The sequence below is a fragment of the Bison bison genome, unplaced genomic scaffold (genome assembly GCF_000754665.1).
Source record: "Bison bison bison isolate TAMUID 2011002044 unplaced genomic scaffold, Bison_UMD1.0 scf7180017864470, whole genome shotgun sequence".
Taxonomy (NCBI): domain Eukaryota; kingdom Metazoa; phylum Chordata; class Mammalia; order Artiodactyla; family Bovidae; genus Bison; species Bison bison.
In genome coordinates, this window is record NW_011495031.1 from 764,696 (window position 1) to 787,495 (window position 22,800).

At 36.8% G+C, this 22,800-nt stretch overlaps 2 protein-coding genes across 6 annotated transcripts in view; one reads left to right on the forward strand and one right to left on the reverse strand.

The window, feature by feature from the left end:
• IRAK4 (interleukin-1 receptor-associated kinase 4) overlaps nucleotides 1-956 on the reverse strand; it is a 29,913-nt gene extending 28,957 nt beyond the window's left edge. For 2 of the 3 annotated variants that reach the window (XR_827122.1, XM_010860746.1), the window contains exon 1: nucleotides 713-816. The gene's annotated coding sequence lies outside the window, so the exon portion shown is untranslated. Of the gene's footprint in view, nucleotides 1-712 lie in introns of all 3 variants that reach the window. The other variant, XM_010860745.1, reaches the window with a different exon arrangement.
• PUS7L (pseudouridylate synthase 7 homolog (S. cerevisiae)-like) lies at nucleotides 917-22,422 on the forward strand. 3 transcript variants are annotated; one of them, XM_010860742.1, is made up of 9 exons: nucleotides 917-1,015; nucleotides 4,244-5,169; nucleotides 7,827-7,986; nucleotides 9,595-9,787; nucleotides 12,464-12,562; nucleotides 13,426-13,507; nucleotides 15,302-15,582; nucleotides 19,959-20,012; nucleotides 21,187-22,422. In XM_010860742.1, the coding sequence occupies exons 2-9, from the start codon at nucleotides 4,257-4,259 to the stop codon at nucleotides 21,511-21,513; spliced, it is 2,109 nt and encodes a 702-aa protein (XP_010859044.1). In that variant the 5' UTR covers nucleotides 917-1,015; nucleotides 4,244-4,256; the 3' UTR covers nucleotides 21,514-22,422. The 3 variants fall into 3 exon arrangements, with proteins under 3 accessions (XP_010859044.1, XP_010859046.1, XP_010859045.1); XM_010860743.1 differs by lacking the exon at nucleotides 917-1,015 and adding an exon at nucleotides 1,022-3,064; XM_010860744.1 differs by lacking the exons at nucleotides 19,959-20,012; nucleotides 21,187-22,422 and adding an exon at nucleotides 18,084-18,189.
• Nucleotides 22,423-22,800: the final 378 nt, after the last annotated feature.

Consider the following 22,800-nt stretch of genomic DNA (forward strand, 5'->3'; position numbering starts at 1 on the left):
GTCCTGTCCCACTCTGCGACCCCAAATAGCCCACCAGACTCCTCTATCCTCCACTATCTCTAGGAATTTGCTCAAATTCATGTCCAGTGAGTCGGTGATGCTATCCAATCATCTCTTCCTCTGCCACCCCTTCTTTTGCCTTCAATCTTCCCCAGCATCCCATCCTAAATGGCTAAAAGGCTTTCTGAGGTTGCTTTTCATCCCTTTGTTCCCTCTCATTTCCAGGCTGTCGGTACCCTTTCCCCATCTGATAACGTACTGACAATGCCGCTCCACTTTCTGTTTCCTGGAAGCCTGAGAAACCAGCTAATTAGAATCTTGTGGGGGTTCAGAATGCTTTCCACGCGGCCAGCATCTTTGTTGGGCGCTGGTCCTACTTCCTGGTTCCGAGGAAAAGAGATTTCATTTCGTAAACAGGGTTCTCAGAACACACAGCCCGGGAATTGAGAAACTCGAGGCGAGGTCCGACCATCGAGTGACACCTCTCTTCGCCCCACGGTAACTCCACCGGTCCCACCAATTTTCTAATCCCTAGGGACCCACCCAAGTCTTTATCCTGGAGCAGGCGCTGCCCAAGCAACCTACTTCCCCTCTAACTTTTCTCACTTGGGCTGAAGAGAAGTCGATTTTCCTTCCTCCACAACCCGGAGGCCAGGGCGCAGACCTCGGACACTTCGCGGAAAAGGTGGCGCGCAAGTCCGGAACCCCTTACCTGCCCGGGCGCAGGGCGCAGGGGCGCACAGGGCGCCGTGGGGCTGAGCCAGAGACCTAAGGACCCAGGTACTACGAAGGGCCGGGGCGTGCCCAATCCGTCAGGTCCCGCCCCCGCCCCGCTCCGCCCCCTTCCTCTTAGTGCTTCCCCATCGCCGCTCCACTGCGTGAAAAATCCCGGAAAGGCGCTTCTTTAAGTAGGAGCCTGTCCCTTTAAATACTCTTCTGTCGGAGACTGGCTAGTTTATGGCTTCCGGGCATGCGCACGGCGTGGTGCGGAGGAAACCCTTTAGCTGGACTTGAGGTAGACCGGGCTGTGCTTCTTGGCGCCACGTGGGCTTGTGCAGGGGGCGATGACAGTATTGGCATTGAGATCCTGACCCTCGGTCCGCAAGAGGAGCGCGGTGTGAGCTAGTATCGCGCCTTGAGTTAGGCGGGGATGGGGGTGGAGAAGACGCCCGTGGAGCCAATGGCTGTGTCGGGGTGCTTTTGAAAGCGCCTGAAGTCTGTGCTGCAGGAGTCAGTCCTGCTGGTTGGTGGCAGAAGTAGGAGTGAATTAGGTGGAGCATTGGCAGTGGAAGGAACAGGAGGAGCTACTGTCCTTTTTAAACATTCTCCTAGACTCTGCCCTTAGCCACAATCCAAATTCCCAAGCCTTGGGTCAGCCAAACTGCCCCCTCCATGTCCGCCGGGCGGGCTTATCGACACATCTGTTGCATGGGAACTCAACTTTGTGTGGGTTCCTTGGCTGCCCTTCAGCACGGTTCCACTCTTACTAAGATGCTTGGTTGTAATTCCCTCATCGTTGTATTCTCAAATTGTTCTCCTATGCCACTAGCTTAGAATGTTTTCATATCTTCTTCCTACAGCTGAGCTCTTGATCACATCTTGTTGCTTTCGATCTCCTCCAACTGTTCAACAGATTCATCCTGCTCAGTACTATTAGTCCAACTGTTCAACAGATTCATCCTGCCTAGTACTATCAGTCATCTTACTAAAACATCTTTTAGGATTGTGTTATTTTCCTGCTCAGACACCTCCAGTGGCCATCAATTTACCACTCAATAGATTCTAAGCTCCTGCCAGCGCATTAACTGTTTTACCTAGTTCGGCGCTAATCCGGCCATATTTTCCAGAACTGTGCTAGAAAACACTTTCTCCTACTGCTCTGTATCTGGGCTGTTCAGTTTTTTCTTAACACGTTGCATAGTTTGCTTATGCCTTTGCCTCATTTCTGTCTCCTGAACTGTTTTGAAAATGTGGCCACTTCTTACATTATGCTTTACTGATTATTCTAGGCAAAAGTTGACCCCCTCTTTCTTCCTCTTCACTCTTACTGCTCTTATTTTGTACTAGTCATTTTATTTATTCAATAATCATTATGGATTGTGCCCCTACTATGTGCTTGATTCTGTTCTAATTGTGAGATAATCAGTGAATAAAGCAGACAGGGTTCTTGCTTTCATAGAGCAAACATTCTAGTTGGGGTAGGTGTATAGTAAATAGTGAAGTAAAACGATTAAATAGAAATGATATGCAGAAAATTAAATAAGATTTTATGAAAAATAGTGACTTGCTGGTTTCTTCCGATTATTGGTCAAGGAAGATCTCTAAGGATATTATTGAAGAGGAATTGATTTAATCAACAGGAACAGTTGGTATAAAGGAACTGAAGAAGGCCAGTGTAGCTGGAGTATAGTGGATAATGGGGAAAGGGTACAGGTTAAATTTGGAAAACAGAGTTCAGAATCTTAGAAGTCTTTGGAAGCCAGGGTATGTAATTTGGATTTTATTATAAATGTGATTAGAGGGTTTAAAAAGGGTTGTGATATGATTTAATTTTCCTTTTTAAATCATCGTTCTGGCTACTATGTGGAAAATTGACTATGGTGGACTAGTAATAGAAGCAGAGATTAGAGGCCTTCACAGTGTATAAGAATTTCTGGAATGGACGTATTAAAATAGAGGTGATGAATGGGCAGTAGGGATAATCAAAGAGCCAGATGCTTAAAGGTGATGCAACTTTTGGTGATGAGAAAATCAAAGCTAAGACCGAGACAAAGTGGAAGGTTTGAGGTTGAGATTAAGGAACTGAGGGACTGTGATGTTAAATGGATCATCCATACAGATGGTCTTGGAGGTCATGCTGGGTAGTATATTTTAAGCTAGGTATTAAAGTCATTAGTGAGTGAAGAAGAATTGTCCTGGGACCAGAGAGAGGCTGGCAGCAAATAGTACAGCCCGATGGCACGTACTTCAAAGGAAATGGGATTTGAGGAGGTAGAGGAGAAAGAAGTGGTTTGGAAGGAGCAGTGGCAAACACGGAAAATATTTACAACCTGCAGGTCCCCAGGTGGGTATGAAAGGAAAAATAGCTGTCACATAGGAGGACTACAGAAGAAGCAGCCCGAGGGGAAATATCCAGGTTTCAGTTTAGGCAAGAAACTGAGGAGTCTGTGCAGGAAATTAAGGAATGAGGAAAAATAAATATATCCTATTTATTTCCTAGGAAAGTAGAATATTAGGAAATTTCTGTGAGTTCCACATTACAGAAAGGATGGAGTGGAAGTGGTTTTCTAAATTGGTTCAGATGAATAGAATACACTGTAGAAATGGGATGAACCTGGAGAGCATGATGAACGCAAAGAACGGAGCAGTACCAGTTCCTTGGGCATTTTATCTCTCCTGAAACTCTGTGTGATAGCCATGGGTTACGCGAAGAGTGAAGGTTGCTTCAAGAAGCTCTGTAAACGTGTCTTCTCTCTGATGCCAGAGAGAGATGGTTGTACTTTTCTTACGGGTCAACTGAAAAAGTTTGTATCCAAGTTTTCATGAAGGTTTAAGGTCCAAGGTTACCATAAGCCTTCCTTGAACCCTAATCACATTGCATGTTGGTTTTATTTAATTGTTTTTTTTGGCCATGCGCCTCGGAATCATGCTTAGCAGATCTTAGTTCCCTGACCAGGGATCAAGCCTGCACCCCCTGCATTGAAGGCTTGGAGTCTTATCCACTGGATCACCATGGAAATCCTGCAAATTGTTTTTAGTACTTCATTATATGTCAGTGTGGACTGTGTATTCCTGTCTTCTCTTCAGCCTTTCCCCCACCCCTATCCCTCCATATATTAGTATCTAGTCACAGAGTCTCTGAAATTAACTGGAAATTTAGGTTTCAGGGGTGGAGTTCAGACAAATTGTTGTAAAAAAAAAATGTATGTTCTAGTCTCTTTTTGTTGGTCTACCAATGATATTTTAAAAGTGAACTTGAAACTAATCCTTTTAATCCTGGAATTTTAATAGATGAAAGCCTGGAGTAGGTGAAGAGTCAAGGTGCAAATTAGCAGACATGCCATCTCCGTATAAGAGAGTCAAAATACACATGATATATAGAAATAAATTAGTAATGTCATTTAAGGGGACTCAGAAGAGAGAGAGAGAAGCAGAAATAAATAAATTCTGCAAACCTATTTCTTTTTTTGTTATCCAGATTTTTTTTCTTCCTGGTAATTGATCACCTCTTTTTCTTTTGTAGGCATTGTTCAAGAATGGAAGAGGATACAGATTTCAGAATCAGATTTAGTTCTTTGTGTTTCATAACTGATCATGTTGGTTTTTGTGGCACCATAAAAAGCTCACCAAGTGACTTCATTGTCATTGAGATTGACGAACAGGGAGAGTTAGTTAATAAAGAGAGTGACAAACTTGTTTACGAGGTTAGTAAAGTACTACCTGAGCCAAATACTTTGGCTAAAAAAGCAAAACTAGATCTTCAGATTTTATCTTTTGAAGAGACAAGCAATCAAGAAGTCAGTACTTTGGCTGGGAGCTCCAGTGATGACCACAATTTTGTGCCTTGTTCAGAAAAGGAAGATACTGTCAAAGATAGAACTTACAAAGGTGAAGAAGAAAATGTTGATGTATTAGGCTCCTTGTTAGATGAAAAAACGAATGAATTACTGAATCAGTTTGCCTGTGACATAAAAGAGAAGTGGGACTCTAAAACTGAGCTAATTGGACCATCTCCTGAATTCTCATTAGGCAGAATCCTTGACAAGAACCAGAGGGCTACCTTGCATAGTGCTATTAGGCAGAAATTTCCTTTTTTAATAACTGTAGGAAAAAACAGTGAAATTGTTGTAAGACCAAATCTTGAGTATAAAGAACTTTGTCACTTGGTATCCGAAGAGGAAGCATTTGACTTTTTTAAATATTTGGATGCAAAGAAAGAAAATTCCAAATTTACCTTTAAACCTGATATGAACAAAGAACACAGAAAAGCTGTCCACCATTTTGTCAACAAGAAGTTTGGAAATCTTGTGGAAACCAAATCCTTTCCTGAACTGAATGACAGTGCTGATAATCCAAATGTAGTGATAACTGTAAGATTTCGGGTCAAGGCACACAAGCACTGCAAGAGGTCTCTTCTTGAAAGCCAGGGAAGAAAAGATATATACACAGGTAACAATACATCATTACCATTTTCTTAGGTAAACTTAGATAAAATTGTGTGAAATCTGTGTAATTTCAAATGAATTAAATAGACATGTCCAGAAGGATATTGAAAACAATATATGGGTCCTTTTTTAAGTGGAAGATAAGCCTTTCAAAATATACTAGTTGTAAAATATTAACCTTATTGATGAAAGTGTGGTTAACATGTTTATAGTTAATGTAGTTACAAATGTATAAAGTTAAAGAATTACTTTGGTTAATAAATCTCATGGGGGTGAATCTTGATTTCACATTTTGAAAGTTATCTTAAGTATTTGGAGAGAAGTAAAATATGTTTGCTGTACTTGGGGAAGTGAAGAGAATACCTTGTAATCTGGAACAGCCGGACTTTATAGCCTATGGAAAGAATCCTGCAGACTTACAGGGAGTTCCTTTGTTTGACACTGTCCGTCTTTTAAAGAAGAGTTTCTCAAAATTTTGCATTCATATAATCATCAAAAGGGCTTGTTGAGAGAGATTTATGAGCCCTGTTATTAGTTTCTGATTTTTATTCTGTGTAATACACTTTCTTGGTCTGTTTTTCATAGTTTGCAGTTCCTAGCCAGGCTGTTCCTATACTTTTAAGATATTTTAGTGGTATCTGTCTAGTTCCATAGATTTGGTATATTTAAAATACTATTATTTTTTTTCACATTATTACTAACTGATACTCAAAGTTTTGGCTCCAGGACTAGGATAGTTCTTGTAAATTATTATGGATCTCAAACAGGTTTTGCTTATGTTGTAATTATGTTTAACTTACTGGCAATTTAAAATTAATTTTTAAAAATATGAATTTATGTTTATCGATGAAGGTGGTCAAAAGGTACATACTCCCAGTTATAAACAAGTCCTGGAATATTGTGTACAGACAGCATGATTGTTGTTGTTTTGTCACTAAGTCGTTTCCAACTCTTTGCGATCCCTCTGGCTGTGGCCTGCTAAGTTGTGTCTGACTCTTTGGGACCCCATGGGCTATGGCCCGCCAGACTCCTCTGTCCATGGGATTTCCCAGGCTGGAATACCGGAGTGGGTCGCCATTTCCTTCCCCAGGGGATCTTCCCAACCCAGGGATCAGACCTGTGGATTCTTTACCACTGAGCCATCAGGAAGCCTGTATAATATGGTGACCATAGTCAATGATATCGTATTGTATATTTGAAAGTTGCTAAGAAAATAGATCTTAAAAGTTGTCATCACAAGAAAAAAATTGTAATTATGTGTGGTGATAAATGTTGACTTATTGTGGTGGTCATTTTACAATATGTTCAAATATCAAATCATTATTGCAGATTTTTAAAACTTCTCATAAATAATATACACCCTGCATATTTTTGAAACTTGCTGTTTCCATGTTTTTAGAGATTCTTTATACAGAAATATAAAGAACATACAGATCTTTCTTTTCTTTTAAACATGATTTCTAAAGAATAGATATTATAAGCTTTTGTTTAGCTATTTCATTTATTCAGAGATAGATGAATTTCACATCCTTCTGCTTCCTGAGTCAGGCTTATGTTAAATGTTCATTTTTCTTAGAGTGCTCCTCAAAGAGACTCTTGTAGCTCCTGATGATTGTTACAGGAGTTGAACAAAACAGAAATTATTCTGCAGAATACTTTGAATATTCTTTCCATGATCTGAGGGAAGAGGGCAGTACTTTGAAGTGTCATATGTTTATGGTGAACTGAGGACTGAGATATTTTCTTACTGTTAATGTTGGTAGGTTATATAGGCCAACAAGTTGGCAGGGGTGGGGGTTAGTGCTTAGTGGTAATTGTTACTGGGTTTGTTCCTCCTTCCACTTTTGCAATCTCATTATCACCTTCTCATCTAATAGACATTTGAAGGATCTACCATGAGGCAACAAGCTCTGTTTTATTTACTGATTTCCTGGCCTGGAACTCCCAGTCTACAGGGCATACAAACTTAAAGAGATAAATTATGGCATGGTGTTCAGTGTCATGATGTAGATAATGACAGCTTGTGAAGACATGTAGGTTTAAGTAATCAACTCCTTGTAACGTTCGTTTTTTCATCTATTCAACAAATATTTGAATACTTACTATGTGTTAGTCTGAGGGTATAATGGTCAATGAAACAAACATGATCCCTACTTTGGGAGCATTCAGCCTTGAGAACCTGGAAGGAATTTGAGGGAAAACTACTGTGGCCCTTGGATCTTGAAGCATGAAAAGAAGTGTGGCAAATAATAAATGGAGGGAGCATGTGTTTTAGACAAAGGCCCTCAATGCACACAAGTCCACAGCAGTGAAAGGCTTTAGTTCATCCAAGGATTGTGACAAGTTCTCTGGGTTACAATTATAGGATATATAAGATAGCCCAAGTGCAGACTGGAGAGGTGGATTAGGGCCAGTGTGAATGCCTAATCAGGGAATGTGGATTTTTTTTTTTTTTCTGTAAGCCTTTAGTGAACCAACTAGCATTTTAAAAATGAGAGCTGAAATCTGTGAGGTTTGTATTTTACTGACTGTATTTTGGTTAAAAAATACTCATCTAAATTAATGATTTGATTCACTATAATGATCTGTAAGTTTGCTAAGAATGTAAATGATGTATTTAGCTGCCTTTTTTGTAATTGAGGATTTTTTTGTTTGTTTCAGCTTTTACCCTACGAAAAGAAAATCTAGAAATGTTTGAAGCAGTTGGTTTTTTAGCTGTCAAACTTGGTGTGATTGCTTCGGATTTTAGTTATGCAGGACTTAAAGACAAGAAAGCCATCACTTATCAAGCGATGGTGGTTAGAAAAGTGACACCAGAGAGGTAATAAGATGTTTAAAGGATAGAATTTTATTTTCTTATTGCATCAAATAAATAAATACTAGATTAAAAACTGAGACTAATACTGGGAGCATATTAACCTCACTATCAATAGTAATTGATTATAGGCTTATTGAGCAGCATATTCTGCATTAATAGTATAATTATCTTCTAAATAGACTTTTATTATTGTAAAAGTAATACATGTTTATTGTAGAAGTTTAGAAAAATATAAAAAAATATTAAATGTCACTGAAATTTCTCTTACACAGAAATAACCACAAAAACATTTTGATCTGTTTCAGATATTTTTCAGAGACTATGATATATGCAGATGCTACAGAGGCCTTTTTTATATATGTGAAAATTGTACTGTATATGTACTTTGTATTTTACTTATAAAATTAAAATAGTATTTTTAATGAAAATTTATGTCATGAAATATTTCAAAGTCATGTTTATTATATGGACTAATTTGTTTAACTTTCCCCTGTTTTGGGATATAGAAATTTGTTCCAGTTTTTCACTGTAAATACTACTATGATTAATTTTATTACACTTAAATCTGTGCCTTGTGGATGCTTTCCTTAAGGTAAAGTTCAGAAAAGTTGAATCATTGGACTAAAATTCTGCCTAACTTGACATATTAAAAATATATTAATCTTTGGTCATCAGATATTTAAGTACTATTTTCTGGTAAATATTTTTAAGTTCTTATATGAGGGACAGAAAAATGTTTATGATTTTGTCTATGTGGTCAAAAAGTGCACTGTACTAAGAAGGAATGACTTTAGATGTTGAAAGGTATTTAGATGTTAAAAACTGCTTTTTAACCACCAAAGACAAAATAGTTTATTCGTTTCTAGGACAGAGTAGTTTGATTTGGCTTATGGGTATGGAATTTTAATTACCCTTTAACCAATAATAAGATTTTAGCAGATGCAGAAAATCTGAAGGTATTTTGGAGGGCCTGTAAGCAAAAGAGTCTGCCTAATAAAGCAGATGGTTCCTTTAGGGACTACAGAAAATATAGATGTAAAGAAAAATTCACATCAGTTCTTATAGGATCTTAGAAGTTAGGATAAGACAATTGGGATCTAATATTGGTGAAGAACTGAAAACTTGAGTAAAGAAGTGTTCAGAGCAGAATTTTAGGAAAGTCCTCTGGCGCTAGTGGTTTTTTGGTAACATTGGAGGAAAACTGAGGAGGAAAGGAGCAAAGTCTAAGGACAGAAGAGCGAAGAACAGTTAAGGGGTTGTATCACTTGAACTATGGAGAAGTCAGAAGGCTACATAGAGTGATAGCATTAGGAATATGTGTTCCAGTTCTTAGAATAACTCTGTTAATATAATCCTACGATAAAGGGTTTTTAGTGCACATTTGTTGAAATAAATTAAAGATGTGTTTTTGAAATAATTCCCCCAGTTTTTCAGTATTCCAGTATAAGTGGTTGTCTGCCATCTGTCATTTAAACTTTATTTTAAATTAATTTTTTGACATTTTTAGCATTTTAAACATGTTAATAATTTTTAACATTAGTTTAAACACAAACTATTTTTTAAATGTAAGAGTTAACTGAATCCAAATGATAAATAATTTATCATTCATAGGTTGAAAAATATTGAAAAAGAAGTTGAAAAGAAAAGAATGAATGTGTTTAACATTCGGTCTGTAGAGGATTCCCTTAGACTTGGTCAGCTCAAAGGAAATCACTTTGATATTGTCATCAGAAATTTAAAAAATCAAATAAATGATTCTGCAAACCTGAGAGAGAGAATTTTGGAGGCAATAGAAAATGTTAAGGTAAGAAAACTGCACTGTAGAGTATTTTGGGAAAATCTTTATTTACATTAAGATATGAAGGGAAGTATTTTGTACATTTTCTTTTTATGTGCGTGTATAATTATTTAAAAAAATGATAACTGGGTCCATTTTACTTAGTTTTTATTTTTCTTCTTAGTATATATCTTTGTATTGGAAAAAACACAACGTTAGTGTAATTAAAAAAATTGTATAGACTCTCCCAGTTGGAAGGGTAAAACCTATCTGTTTAAAAGGACAGATTTTTTTTTTTAGTGTCTGCCATTTAGAGTAGTATTACAGGCAAAGAGATTAATTTGAGGGGAGACTTTGTTCAGCATTTCTTTTCAGAAATCTTTAGTAAATAGTTTTTATATTACTTTCAAAATGGTTTTTCTTTTCAATCTAATTTTGAATTTTGTTTCAATGTATGCAAATGGTAAATCATATACATTTTACTATTCTTACAGTAAAAAAAATTACTTACTGTAAGTTTTAAAATGATATTTGCTGGGCATCTAAATGTGCACATATAGCCATAGCCTTCATTCTGATCATATAAACTGTGGGTCAGCAGACTTTTTTCTGTGAAGGGCCAGAAAAGAAATGTTCGTGTTTTGTAGACATATGGTCTCTGTTGCAGCTACTCTAGTGGCTATTGTGTGGAAGCATCCATGAACCATACATAAATGAATGAGCATGGCCGTATTCCAGTAAAACTTTGTATACAAAAACAGTGGTTACAGGGCCAGATTTGACTTGTGGGCCAGTTAAATAGCTTGCCAACCCCTGATCTGGACCAGAAATTCTCAACCTAGGGTGTTTTTAAAAAATTTCAATAATCTGTTTTTTCTCCCAGACCGATTGAATAAGAACATTTGGGGATATAGCTTAGGCATTAGCATTTAAAAAAAATCTCCCTAAGTGATTCTACTCCACAGCTAACATTGAGAAACACTGCTGCAAGTTTCTGACCACAAAGACCTTTTCATACAATTTTATGCCTCTCCAACAGGAAAACAAACAGAAACCAGATTTTAATCACTATTATATCTAACAGTCAGGAAAATATCTTCACTAAAGATATTAAAATCCTCATATGGTTATTTTTTCCTTTTCTCTAGACCTGCCTAAGATTCTTTATTTTTTTTCTTTTCCCCCTGTTAAACTATTAGAAAGATATCTCTTAGAAAAGGGAGTGGGGCTTTCTGAACTCTGATGTTATTTATTGCCCATCTTTCATTTGGTACCTATTCATATACATTTTAAAATCTCCGTAGGAATAATCTTAGATTTAGCCAACTTTCCTTTAGTTTTCATGATGAGGGGAAGTGAGCTGAGAAGTCCTGAAAATAAGAAATCTTTGGAGTTTTGTTTTAAAGGGTTGTAACTCAGATTGCTATAACATTTTATTGCAATCAACCCTGAATAACTTGGCAGGGGTACTTAAAACTCTTCTGGTGTTTTTAGCATATTGTCTAATGTTATTTTTCCAAATTTGAAATATTTAAAAGTATTTAACTGTGAGACTTAATACAGGGGGTACTTATTCTATCTGCAGTTGATCTTAGTGGCATGAGTTCAGGATGCAACTTCTTGTGTAGCATGCTGATTACAGATTATCTTTTATTTGTATCTTTTATTGAACAGTCCTGGAGTTGGTGCTCGATAATCATCATTGAATGAATACATTAATATATTCCCCCCATAGAGTGAGTGTAGAGAGTTCTTTTGTCTTTCAGGAAACCATATGGGCCTGTGGTTTGCTTTGTGAGGACATGTTTAACCACCAGCCAGTGTCCTCAATGGTTGCAATAGTAAATAGCAATTTTCCGTTCCTACCGAAGTGATGCTGTGCCATTGTCTTGGCCCAGACTTTCAGAAACTGAGATAATCGAAAAACCAACCATTATATACAAAAAAGACAGGACTTGCTGGGTTTGAAAATAAACCTGCTTCGTATTTCAAGCATCTGCAGACAGCCGAATCCTCGAAATCAGGAGGAGCTTCAGGTATCAGAGCAGATGCAGTACTAGGTAACCAGTTCATCCAAGTTTTCCAGAGCTTTCTGATTTTAGCACCAAGAATCCCACATGCCAGAAAACTCCTCAGTAATGGCAATGAAAAGCTCACATATTTTTAAAGATTTTTCACTTATTTTCTGATTTTCAATCATTTATTCTTTTCCTTTGTATTCTTTAACCATATAGAGTTTCTCAGCCCACTTGGTATCCGTGTGTGTATTGCCAATTACAGGACTCTTTTATTACAATAAGGACAAAGAGAAAGACTGGGTTACATATTTTGACACAATAATTGTATTTATTTATCTTAGTTTGAGACTGTAACAAAGAACCATAGGCAAGGTGATTTTTAAACAAGAGAAAATTACTTATAGTTCTGGAGGCTAGAAGCCTGTGATCAGGATACCTGCCTGGTCTTCTTATTGTATTCACATGTGGTGGAAAGAGAGGCAGCTAGCTCCACCACCTTTTCTTATAAGAGTTCTTATCCTATTTATGAAGCCACTATGCTCATGATCTAATTATCTCTTCAAGTCCCTATCTCCAGATACCATCACACTGGAGGTTAGAGTTTCAACATGTGATTTTTGGGAGGACACAGACATGAGAGTATAGTAATATATTTTTAATTAACTCATTTTTTGTGTGTTTATAGAATAAAGGGTTTGTGAATTACTATGGACCACAGAGATTTGGGATGGGAAGGAAAGTTCACACAGACCAAATTGGATTGGCTTTGCTGAAGAGTGAAACGGTATGGATTCTGAAAAGATATGAACTTACCTGTTTTGTCAGATGTACTTATTACATGAGTCAGCTCATTGCTTTCTTAACCCAGCATATAAATGGATGTATACCCCCATATATATGTACTGTGCATCATGTTTATTGAACAGCCACTATGTTCATGATATCACTTTATAGCAAAACAGATGCTGAGTAATATTTGTTTGAATGAATGAATAGTATAAAAGAAGAATGAGTTGGAGGCTAGATTGAATGCCCTGTTTTAAGATCCTTTCCTACTCTAAGATACATACTTAGAAATAAGTTGTAGTACTGGAGACAGTGATAAAATACAGGAACTAGTAGATATGTCTTTTTTTTAAAGGAGCATCTTTTAATCTGTTTATGTTTTAAAAGAAAATATTAAAGTTGGGGATTTTTAAAACTTTTATTTACATTTATTTTTTAAAAATTTATCTTTAAGACCAAAGACAAAGAGTTCTGAAACTTGAGAACACAAATGAAATTAGTGGCTTGCCACTTGCCTATGCTTGTTCTCTCCCCCTTTTTTGTTGTGTTAGGTAAGCCTGAGTTTTATGTCATCACTTAATACTGTGTTCTTACTTCTATGATAGAGGCAAAAAATGACAGAAGAAGATCTATGGAAGTTGTGTCAACCACTTTTCCAGTCCATACGATTTTAAATCTGTGTATTAGGTTGCTTTGCACTGGAGGTTAATTCTAAATTTTTTAGCTTATGAATGCTTAAAGATAGAATTGCCATGTCAAATATCATGTTAAATGCCTATTCTTTCAAGATGTACCTTTTTTTTTTAAGTAAGTAATTTGTCATTTTCATCTGATATGTATGTGCTTGTTTGGTCTTTAAAGGTGAAGGCTGTAAAATTGTTTTTTACACCAGAAGATTTGGATGATCCTGTAAATAGAGCAAAGAAATATTTTCTTCAGACTGGTACTTTAAAAGTTTCTTTACCTCATATATAGTTAGGTAGATATACAAGAGTTATATCATCAGGATAGCATTCATTTCTACATAAATGTGATAAGAAATAGACTGTAATATATATTTAAGCATTTTTATTATGTGCCCTAGGTACTCCATTTTTATGGGACTTTTGTATAACTCTTGCTTTGGAGTTGAGTGAGGGGAAAGATGCTTTATGAGTTTTTCCTGGCCTAAATCCTCAAAAGATAAGAGTTCCCAGTTCTAAACTGACATTGATATAAGTATAATTCACTGCAATCAGGAGACTGAAAAATAAACTAAATAAAAGTACATTTGTTATATCTGGTACTTTGTGCATTGTTTTTGATCTAGTCTCCATTTAGCCCTGATTGCTAATTTTGAAAACTTTAGCTAAGTATATGTAGAATACTTAATGAGAAGCACTAAAAAAAATTTGTTGAGTGTGGTTCTAGAGTCAGTCTACATTTTAATACAACTTTAGTACTTCCCAGCATATAGTCTCGTGCAAGTGATTTAGCCTCATTGTTTGAGTTTCTTCATCTGCAAATTGAAGCTGCTGCTGTTACTGCTGCTAAGTCGCTTCAGTCGTGTCTGACTCTGTGCGACCCCATAGACAGCAGCCCACCAGGCTCCGCCGTCCCTGGAATTCTCCAGGCAAGAACACTGGAGTGGGTTGCCATTTCCTCCTCCAATGCATGAAAGTGAAAAGTGAAAGTGAAGTCGCTCAGTCGTGTCTGACTCTCAGCAACCCCATGGACTGCAGCCCACTAGGCTCCTCCTTCCATGGGATTTTCTAGGCAAGAGTACTGGAGTGGGGTGCCATTGCCTTCTCTGAAATTGAAGCTAATGATACCTAAAAGACTGTTAATATTTAAATAAAATAATAGATTTAATGCTTTTAAAATAGTGCCTGGCTTATTCTGAATACTGAATAAATATTATGTGTATTTAAGTAGTAACAGCAACCATAAGATTTTAGATTCGTTAAATATATGATCAACATATATGTGCATATTAAATTTCACTTGCATAGAAATAAAGGACATCAGTTTCTAATATCTCCATTATTTTTAATTATGTACATATTACATATATAATGATTAATAGGTGAAAAATATGTTTATACCACACCCAAATCTATAAACCATATGAGCATTTCACATTATTATGAGTGATCTAAGTAATACTAAACAAAGTTCAAAATTACATCTATTGTAGGGTCCTGAGAAAATAATTTCCTTATGGCAGTGGTTGTTAAACTTTAGTGGGTACAAGAAACCTGGTGCATTTGTTAAAATGCTTACTCCAAGGCCCTACCTGAATAAGCAGCTTTGCCATGGAGTCCAGTAATCTAATTTTAAACAGCATGCTGAATAGTAGAATGACTGAATAGTATACTTGAAGGATCCAGATGTCAACCCTTTCGTATTCAAAAAATTTTGTAAAATGTCCATAATAGCTCTTTAAAAATCTCAGCTCAGGAACTTATATAATGCTTTAAAAAAAAGTGTTCTAAATAACTGCAAATTAGTTAATCTCCATCCTGACATTGGAGTTACTAATGTGCTCTTTTTAAAGCAGGGAAAGTAAATGAACCATATGATTAATGATTTTTAACAAACAAAAAACCTCTTCAAATGTAGCTCTGGTTTATAGTTGGTGCTGAGCCTTATCTTCATATGCAGGTTCCCAGGATAGCTCAGTACATTTAGAGAGCCTGGTAAAGCTCTTAATAACTGGCCTTTGAATAAAAGGAACTGACTGATCTCTTTGTTTCAGAGGATGCTAAAGGCACACTTTCCCTGATGCCCGAATTCAAAGTTCGGGAGAGAGCACTGTTAGAGTCACTGCATCGCTTTGGCGTGACGGAGGAGGGCTGCATCCAGGCGTGGTTCTCCTTCCCCCATTCTCTGCGCATATTCTACGTTCATGCATACAGCAGCAAAATCTGGAATGAGGCAGTGTCTTACAGACTTGCAACTTACGGCTCAAGAGTTGTGGAGGGTGACTTGGTCTGTTTGGATGAAGATGTTGACAATGAGCAATTACCAAGTAGTAAAGTAAGTATCATTTCATCAAGAGTTGTTATGTATCAGGAGCACTTATTTTCAGAAACTCTTATTTTAGAAAAAATTTAAAACTAAACATGCTTTTTTTTTAACTTTTATTTGCTCGTCTGCTTCTACTCTGCTGTCAGCTGACACTTAACATGCCATTAAATAGAAGTATAAAAATGATCAGTGGTGTGAAGTGAGAGTTACAAAGATAGTAAGCCTTCCTGAAAAGAACACGTTCTTTAGAAAATTACACAAGCAATTCATGAATCGGGCTTCCCAAGTGGCTCACTGGTAAAAGCATCCGCCTGCCAATGCAGGAGATGCAGTAGACGCAGCTTCCACACCCAGGTCGGGAAGATCCCCTGGAGGAAGATATGGCAACCCATTCTGGTAGTCTTGCCTGGAGAATCCCATGGACAGAGGAGCCTGGTGGGCTACAGTCTGTGGGGTTGCAAAAAGTCAGATAAGACTGAGCAGCTGAGCACACACCCAATGCATGAAACAGGCTCCTTAAAAATCCATAACAGTGCAGATGGAGATGTCATTCCTGCCACCACTCTATTGTGATTTCCTCTGCCACTATCAGAAAATCAATCTCTCCTGGCATATTTCCTTCTAGACCATTTTCTATGCTTTCCCATAAATATCCACAGAAAGTGGATTTTTATTGTTAGTTAACAATGAGGAAAATAAGTACAGAACTTTGAGACTTGAAACTCAAACTATGAAAAGGAAAAATAATAAAATTTCTATAGTAATGCTATATAGGATATGAAATGTCATTTCTTTTATATAAGTGTGGTTTTACAATTTGTTTTTTTCTCTCTTAACAATATCTTAGAGACATTTATATTAATGAAATATAATTTGTCTTATAAAATTGATCCTTCCGTTTCCTCCATGGTATTTTGGATATTTTGGATATTGGTATTTCCAACTAGTATTTTTTATGGTATTTTAATCTCTGTGAATTTGACTTAAATAATAAAATTGAATTCCATAAATCACATAAAGAAATTCATTTCATAGCATTGTAATGCAAAAAGAGACTATTCATCATGATCTTAATTCAATCTCAAAAATATATTTTAAAAATTAATGAAGGGATTTGAGTAGTGCTTTTGTATATAACATCATTAAATCATTGAACTTTAGGGGAGAAAAATATGTTAGAGACTTCTTTTCTAATTCCCATTTCATAGAAATGAAAATTGAGACCCAGACTGGAGAGGAGACAGGTTAAGTGATGTAGGTAGCAGAATTCAGAAGACCTAGTTGTCTGATTCCTAGCCCAGCTTGGTCTCTACTAGAGAAATCATGAGGTGTAGAAAAGTGTCAGCATACAGAGATAGGGCATGGTCCTATTTTTCAAAAATGGAGAAAAAATAGACTGTGAACTTAGCATAAAGGATGATTTATCTAAATTAACGGCAGAGTTTTAGGTGTATAAGTTAGGATTTTGTTTGTTTGTTTGTTTCAAGTGATAGAAGCCCATCTCAGACTAACTTAAGGAAAGCAGACAAGAATTTCTTGGCCCTTATAACTGAAAGTCCATGATTGATTCAGGTGCAGCTGTTATGAAGGAGCTTAAACAATGTCCTAAATCATCCACTTCATTTTCTTCATCTTTCAGCTCTGCTTTCCTCTCTGTCAGATCCATTCTTAGTTTCTTCTCCAGAAAAGAAGTCTTTTATTTCCTAACAGTTTCAGTCAAAGCCATGGAATTGAGTCTCAGAATGGCTTGGTTTGTGTTCCCTGTCCCCAGACCAGTTACTGTGGACAGCAGTCTATGATTGGCAAAGCCTGTGTTCCAAGGACTTCTTCCTGGAACCATCCCACCCAAACCACATTCAAGAACTGGGAGGGAAGCTCCCAGGAAATTGCAGATACACTATCAGAAAAGGAGTCAAGGCTGAGTGATGAGTGAGCCACAACAAAGAGGTCTGCTTTACTATTCTATTAAATGAATGACTTGTGAATATTTAGATAAGAAAGTCAGGGACTTCCCTGGTGATCCGGTGTCTAAGACTCTGTGCTCCCAAGGCAGGGGGCCTGGGTTCCATCCCTGGTCAGGGAATTAGATTCCACATACCACAACCAAGAGTTCTCATGCTTCAACTAATGTTCACATACCACAATAAAGATCCTGCTAGCTGCAACAAGATCAAAGATCTTGGCGTGCCACAATTAAGACCTGGCACAGTCAAACAATAAAATATAAGAACCATTAAGAGAAAAAAAAAAGTGATCACTAGGAGCTTCATTAAGAATGGTCATTTAACTGAGACACAGATTCTGAAACTGTGTAAAAAGAAATCTAGCAGCATCTTAGGTTTTATTTTACCTCATTTAAATGGAAGAAGGGCTATGTCAGTTAATTCCATTTTGATAAATAATGAAAAACATTCAGTTTTTTTAATACCTTTCAGAAAACATATCCTTTTTAAATATTTCTTGGCAACGCGTTATTTAGTAAGTCAGCCATTTCTAATTCAAATTTTCAGAAATTCACTTTGACAAGATATAGCACTAATCTCTGAAATGCATGTGTCTCATAAGACTTCAGTATTCTTGCCTGGAGAATCCCATGGATGGAGGAACATGGTGGGCTACAGTCCACGGGGTCGCAAAGAGTTGAACATGACTGAACGACTTCACTTTCACTTTCATAAGACTTTGTTCCAGGTAACATTTGCAAGGATATTTTTGTGATCAGGATTTTGTCTGCTTTTCTCTCAGGAGATATAGGAGAAAAGAAAACATTTTCTCTTTCACCTTTTGCAGAGTTTCCTTTTATTAGCAGCGAAAAATATCTGTATTTTTAAAATTGATTATTTATACTTTATTAGTTAGCACTGAGAAAAGAAAAGGCAAGAATTGGAGGCTCAGGACATAAAATATGGAAAATCTGGAAAAGGAAAAAAAAATTAATATTTGTAGAATATTTCATGTTGCGCATCTACATTAAAAATTGTAGGAAACTATAGGAAACTAATCTGAGTCCCTTTTCAATAGAATTACTAGGCCTACTGCTGCTGCTGCTGCTGCTGCTAAGTCGCTTCAGTCGTGTCCAACTCTGTGCAACCCCATAGACGGCAGCCCACCAGGCTCCCCCATCCATGGGATTCTCCAGGCAAGAGCACTGGAGTGAGTTGCCATTTCCTTCTCCAATGCATGAAAGTGAAAAGTGAAAGTGAAGTTGCTCAGTCGTGTCTGACTCTTAGCGACCCCATGGACTGCAGCCTAGCAGGCTCCTCCGTCCATGGGATTGGCCAGGCAAGAGTACTAGGCCTACAGATGTAGCTTAATTTCAGGTGACTTGGCAGATTTTCATAATTTTTTTGTGAGTAAGATGGAGAAATGTGAATTAGACAATGAGAAAATCACGTGAATTCATCTTTGTGGAGCTGCCATACGACAAAGAATGGTTAGTTCATCAGTTGATATCAGCTTGGAGGGAGCTCTCTAAAGAGAGCTACAGTGTTCTGTACTTGAAAATGTTTGTTCAGTATTTTCACCAATTGCTTACATTGTAGTATTTTAGGAATGCTTATGATTTTGTGAAAGGCAAAGAGCTGGAATTGATGATGCAAGAGAGATCATAGCCCCATGTATTTTGGTCAGATCACATCGAGAGTATTATGTCCATTTCTGAATGCAGCAGTTAAAATGGGTTATTAACATGTAAACAAACCCAAAATGAAAAACCAAAAAGGAGGGATATTATTTATCTGAGTAGGGAGAATTGGGAAAGCAAGCAAGTTTAGAGAAGATCTAGGCATTATATGGTGAATGCTTTAGGAAAATGAGACTGTGTAAATCCTCATGGAGTGATGGTAGCTACCTTTATACTTTTGAGCTTTCATGTCTCAGGGAAATCAGAATGATTTATTCTGTGTCCTAGAGCAACATTTCTCAAACTTATTACTCACTCCTTTTTTTTTCCCCACGTACGTGTGACAATTACTGCTAGTCTATGGAACACATTTTGAGAAGCACTATTTCTCATAGAGTACTATGATACCTGTTGGGGACAGAGGTTGGAGAGGGATTTCATAGAAACAGATTTTTGATTCAGTGTAATAAAAAATACTTTGCTATTTAGAAAAAGATGATTGGTAACTGAGGTGAAGGTGTTGCTTCAGAGCGATACGCTGCCCCATTCTCTGTTTCTCCTGCAGTTATCGGGTTAAAGCAAGAAGAATCATTCTAATTTTTAGGTAGTCTGCTCCTATAGAAACAAGCTGTGAAAAGATCTTATTTGAGTATGAGTATATTCAGTTAAGAAGTTGTATTATACGTAACAGAGTTAGGAAAAGTTGAGGGAATTTGGAACATTTGAGAATCATCTGTATTTTCATCATGTTTTTAAAAAATAGGTTCATCTGGTAACCGAAGAAGAGGAATCAGCTAACACATATGCAATACATCAGGTAAACTTGCTTAAAAATTAGTATCATTTAGATTTAAATGTAGACATTGTGCTGAAAAGACAGTGTACTAACCATTTCTCCTCCCCGCCTCCTTTTTTTCTACCACTTTTTATTCAGATATATTTTATATACAATAAAATTCACTTCTTATAGTTCTATGAGTTTTGATAAATGTAGACAATCATATGACTACCACAAGAATCAAGATAAAGAACAGTTTCCCGTCTCCCTCAAACTTCCTGTGCCCCCTTGCAGTCACCTCTCACTCCTGCCCCAGCCCCAACTCAGCTATTTCCTGTGCTACAGTTTTGCTTTTGAAAGAATGCCGTAGAAATGGATTCATATAGGATATGTGATTTTTTGTGTGTCTGGCTTCTTCCAATGAGCATAATGAATTTGAAATTTTCGTGTTGTATGTATTTGAGTTTTTTACCTGGTGCCTTTTCCTGCCTACATTTTGGTTCCAGTTAAAGGAAAAATATCTAGAAGTCATCAGCAAAGGAGGAAACCTCCACAAAATGTAGTTTACTCATGAGCAGCTGAGAAAATAGAAATTAATTTTGCAGCTTCTTGAGTGCTTCATGTTTTTATTAATAAGTAAGCAAGGAAAATGGAAAATTGTCAAATTTTCTGTGATTGAGCAGTAGGGATTATTCTTTTTGTTCCAGAAAGAATATGCTTTTAGCATTGTATGACTGCATAAAGATTAAGTCTGTTGGGTAATTAGATGTACCTCAACTTCTTGTTCCATTTCTTCTACCTTAACAGCAATTTGTCAAATAATATCTGACTTGAGTTGGTTACCTTGTTAACTAAGAGTCCTTCTTGATTTCAGTTATCTCTTCTTTTTGCCTGGTAGAGTTAAAAAGAATCAAAATAGTGTAGTATACAGTGGCATGTTTTAGAGTGATTGCAATGTTTGTATTCTGAGTGTGTTTTTACATATTCAAGTCCCAGTCATAAAAGTAAATTTAAAATATGATTGCATATGGACTTCACTGGCAGCCCAATGGTTAAGATTCCATACTTCCACTGCAGGGGATGTGGGTTCAAGCCTTTGTTAAGGAAGTAAGATCCCATGTGCTATGCAGGGTGGCCTAAAAAAAAAAGAAATGATCACATATTTTTCTGAAGGCTGTTTCATGTACCTTTTTTCTCCCTTTCCCTTGCATAGGTGGTTCTTCCAGTGCTTGGATACAATATTCAGTACCCTAAAAACAAAGTGGGGCAGTGGTACCAGGAAGTACTCAGCAGAGATGGACTACAGACATGTAAATTTAAAATACCTACCCTGAAACTGAATGTTCCAGGATGCTATAGAAAGATTTTGAAACATCCCTGTAATCTCTCATACCAACTGATGGAAGACCATGGTATTGATGTCAAGAAGGAAGGTTCCCACATTGATGAAGCAACTTTATCTCTTTTGATCTCTTTTGATCTTGACGCTTCGTGTTACGCTACAGTTTGTCTGAGGGAAATAATGAAGCATGACTTTTAAAACTGATACCCTTGATATAATCATGTATGTGCCACTTTTTAAAGGAAAGTGAAAAGGGAGCTAAAATTTCTTGAGTGTCTACCATGTGCTACGAGCTTTATAATTATCTCCTTTAATTATACACCATCCCAATGAAGTAGGAATTTGATACTTAGATTGAAGAGGACGTACAGCAAGTGGCAAAATCTGAACTTAAGACTCCAAAGCCTTTGTTTTTTCTATTATCTAATGTCTCGATGATCTTTATTCTGTGCTGTAAAAGTAAAAATCTTTCTGGACTATTAGGAGCATACTGCAAGATAATATTAAAGAAGGTGACATTAAAGAAAAACTTTTGGAGTAATGTTTATATCCTGAGGCTACTTGCTTAAAATGTTGATGAAACTAGGTTGTAATGAAAACATATGGTTGAAGAGAAAGATAAAAGAAGCATTTTGTTAATTAGTGCCATTCTTTTCTATTTTTGCAATTATTGATCAGAACAGTACTTCAGGAAAATATTATCCCTCTATTTATTAATATGATATCCCAGGGGTAAAAAATTACCCCTTTATGAAATAAATGATCTTTGATGAACATTGAAATAAATTTTTATACAGTTTCTTTATTTTGACATGTACTGACCCCTTTGTTCTATCGTCTAGAACATAAACTTTTAGAGTCAGATCTGCGCTCAGACTCCAGCTCTGACACTTACTAGTGACTGGGTATTATTGATTCTTTTTGAGGCTCATTTGAGGAATCAAGATGGCACCAACCTCATAAGCAACAAATAATAGAATTATCTCCACCTTTTTAATGTTGCTAGAGGAAGAAAACATTTTACCCATTCCGAAATTTAAATGTGTTAATTTGTTTATTTATTTTAATTGGAGGATAATTACTTGACAATATTGTGATAGTTTTTGCCATACACTGACATGAGTCAGCCATAGGTGTACATGTGTCCCCCAGTCCTGAACCCCCTCCCCCCTCCCTCCTCACTTCATTCCTCTGGGTTGTCTCACAGCACTGGCTTTGGGTGCCCTGCTTCATGCAATGAACTGGCACTGGTCATCTGTTTTACATACGGTAATATACATGTTTCAATGCTATTCTCTCAAATCATCCTACCCTCGCCTTCCACAGAGTCCAAAAGTCTGTTCTTTATATCTGTATCTCTTTCCCTGTCTTGCATATAGGGTCATCGTTACCATCTTTCTAAATTCCCTATATATACGTTAATATACTGTATTTGTGTTTCTGTTTCTGACTTACCCCACTGTGTATAATAGGCTCCAGTTTCAT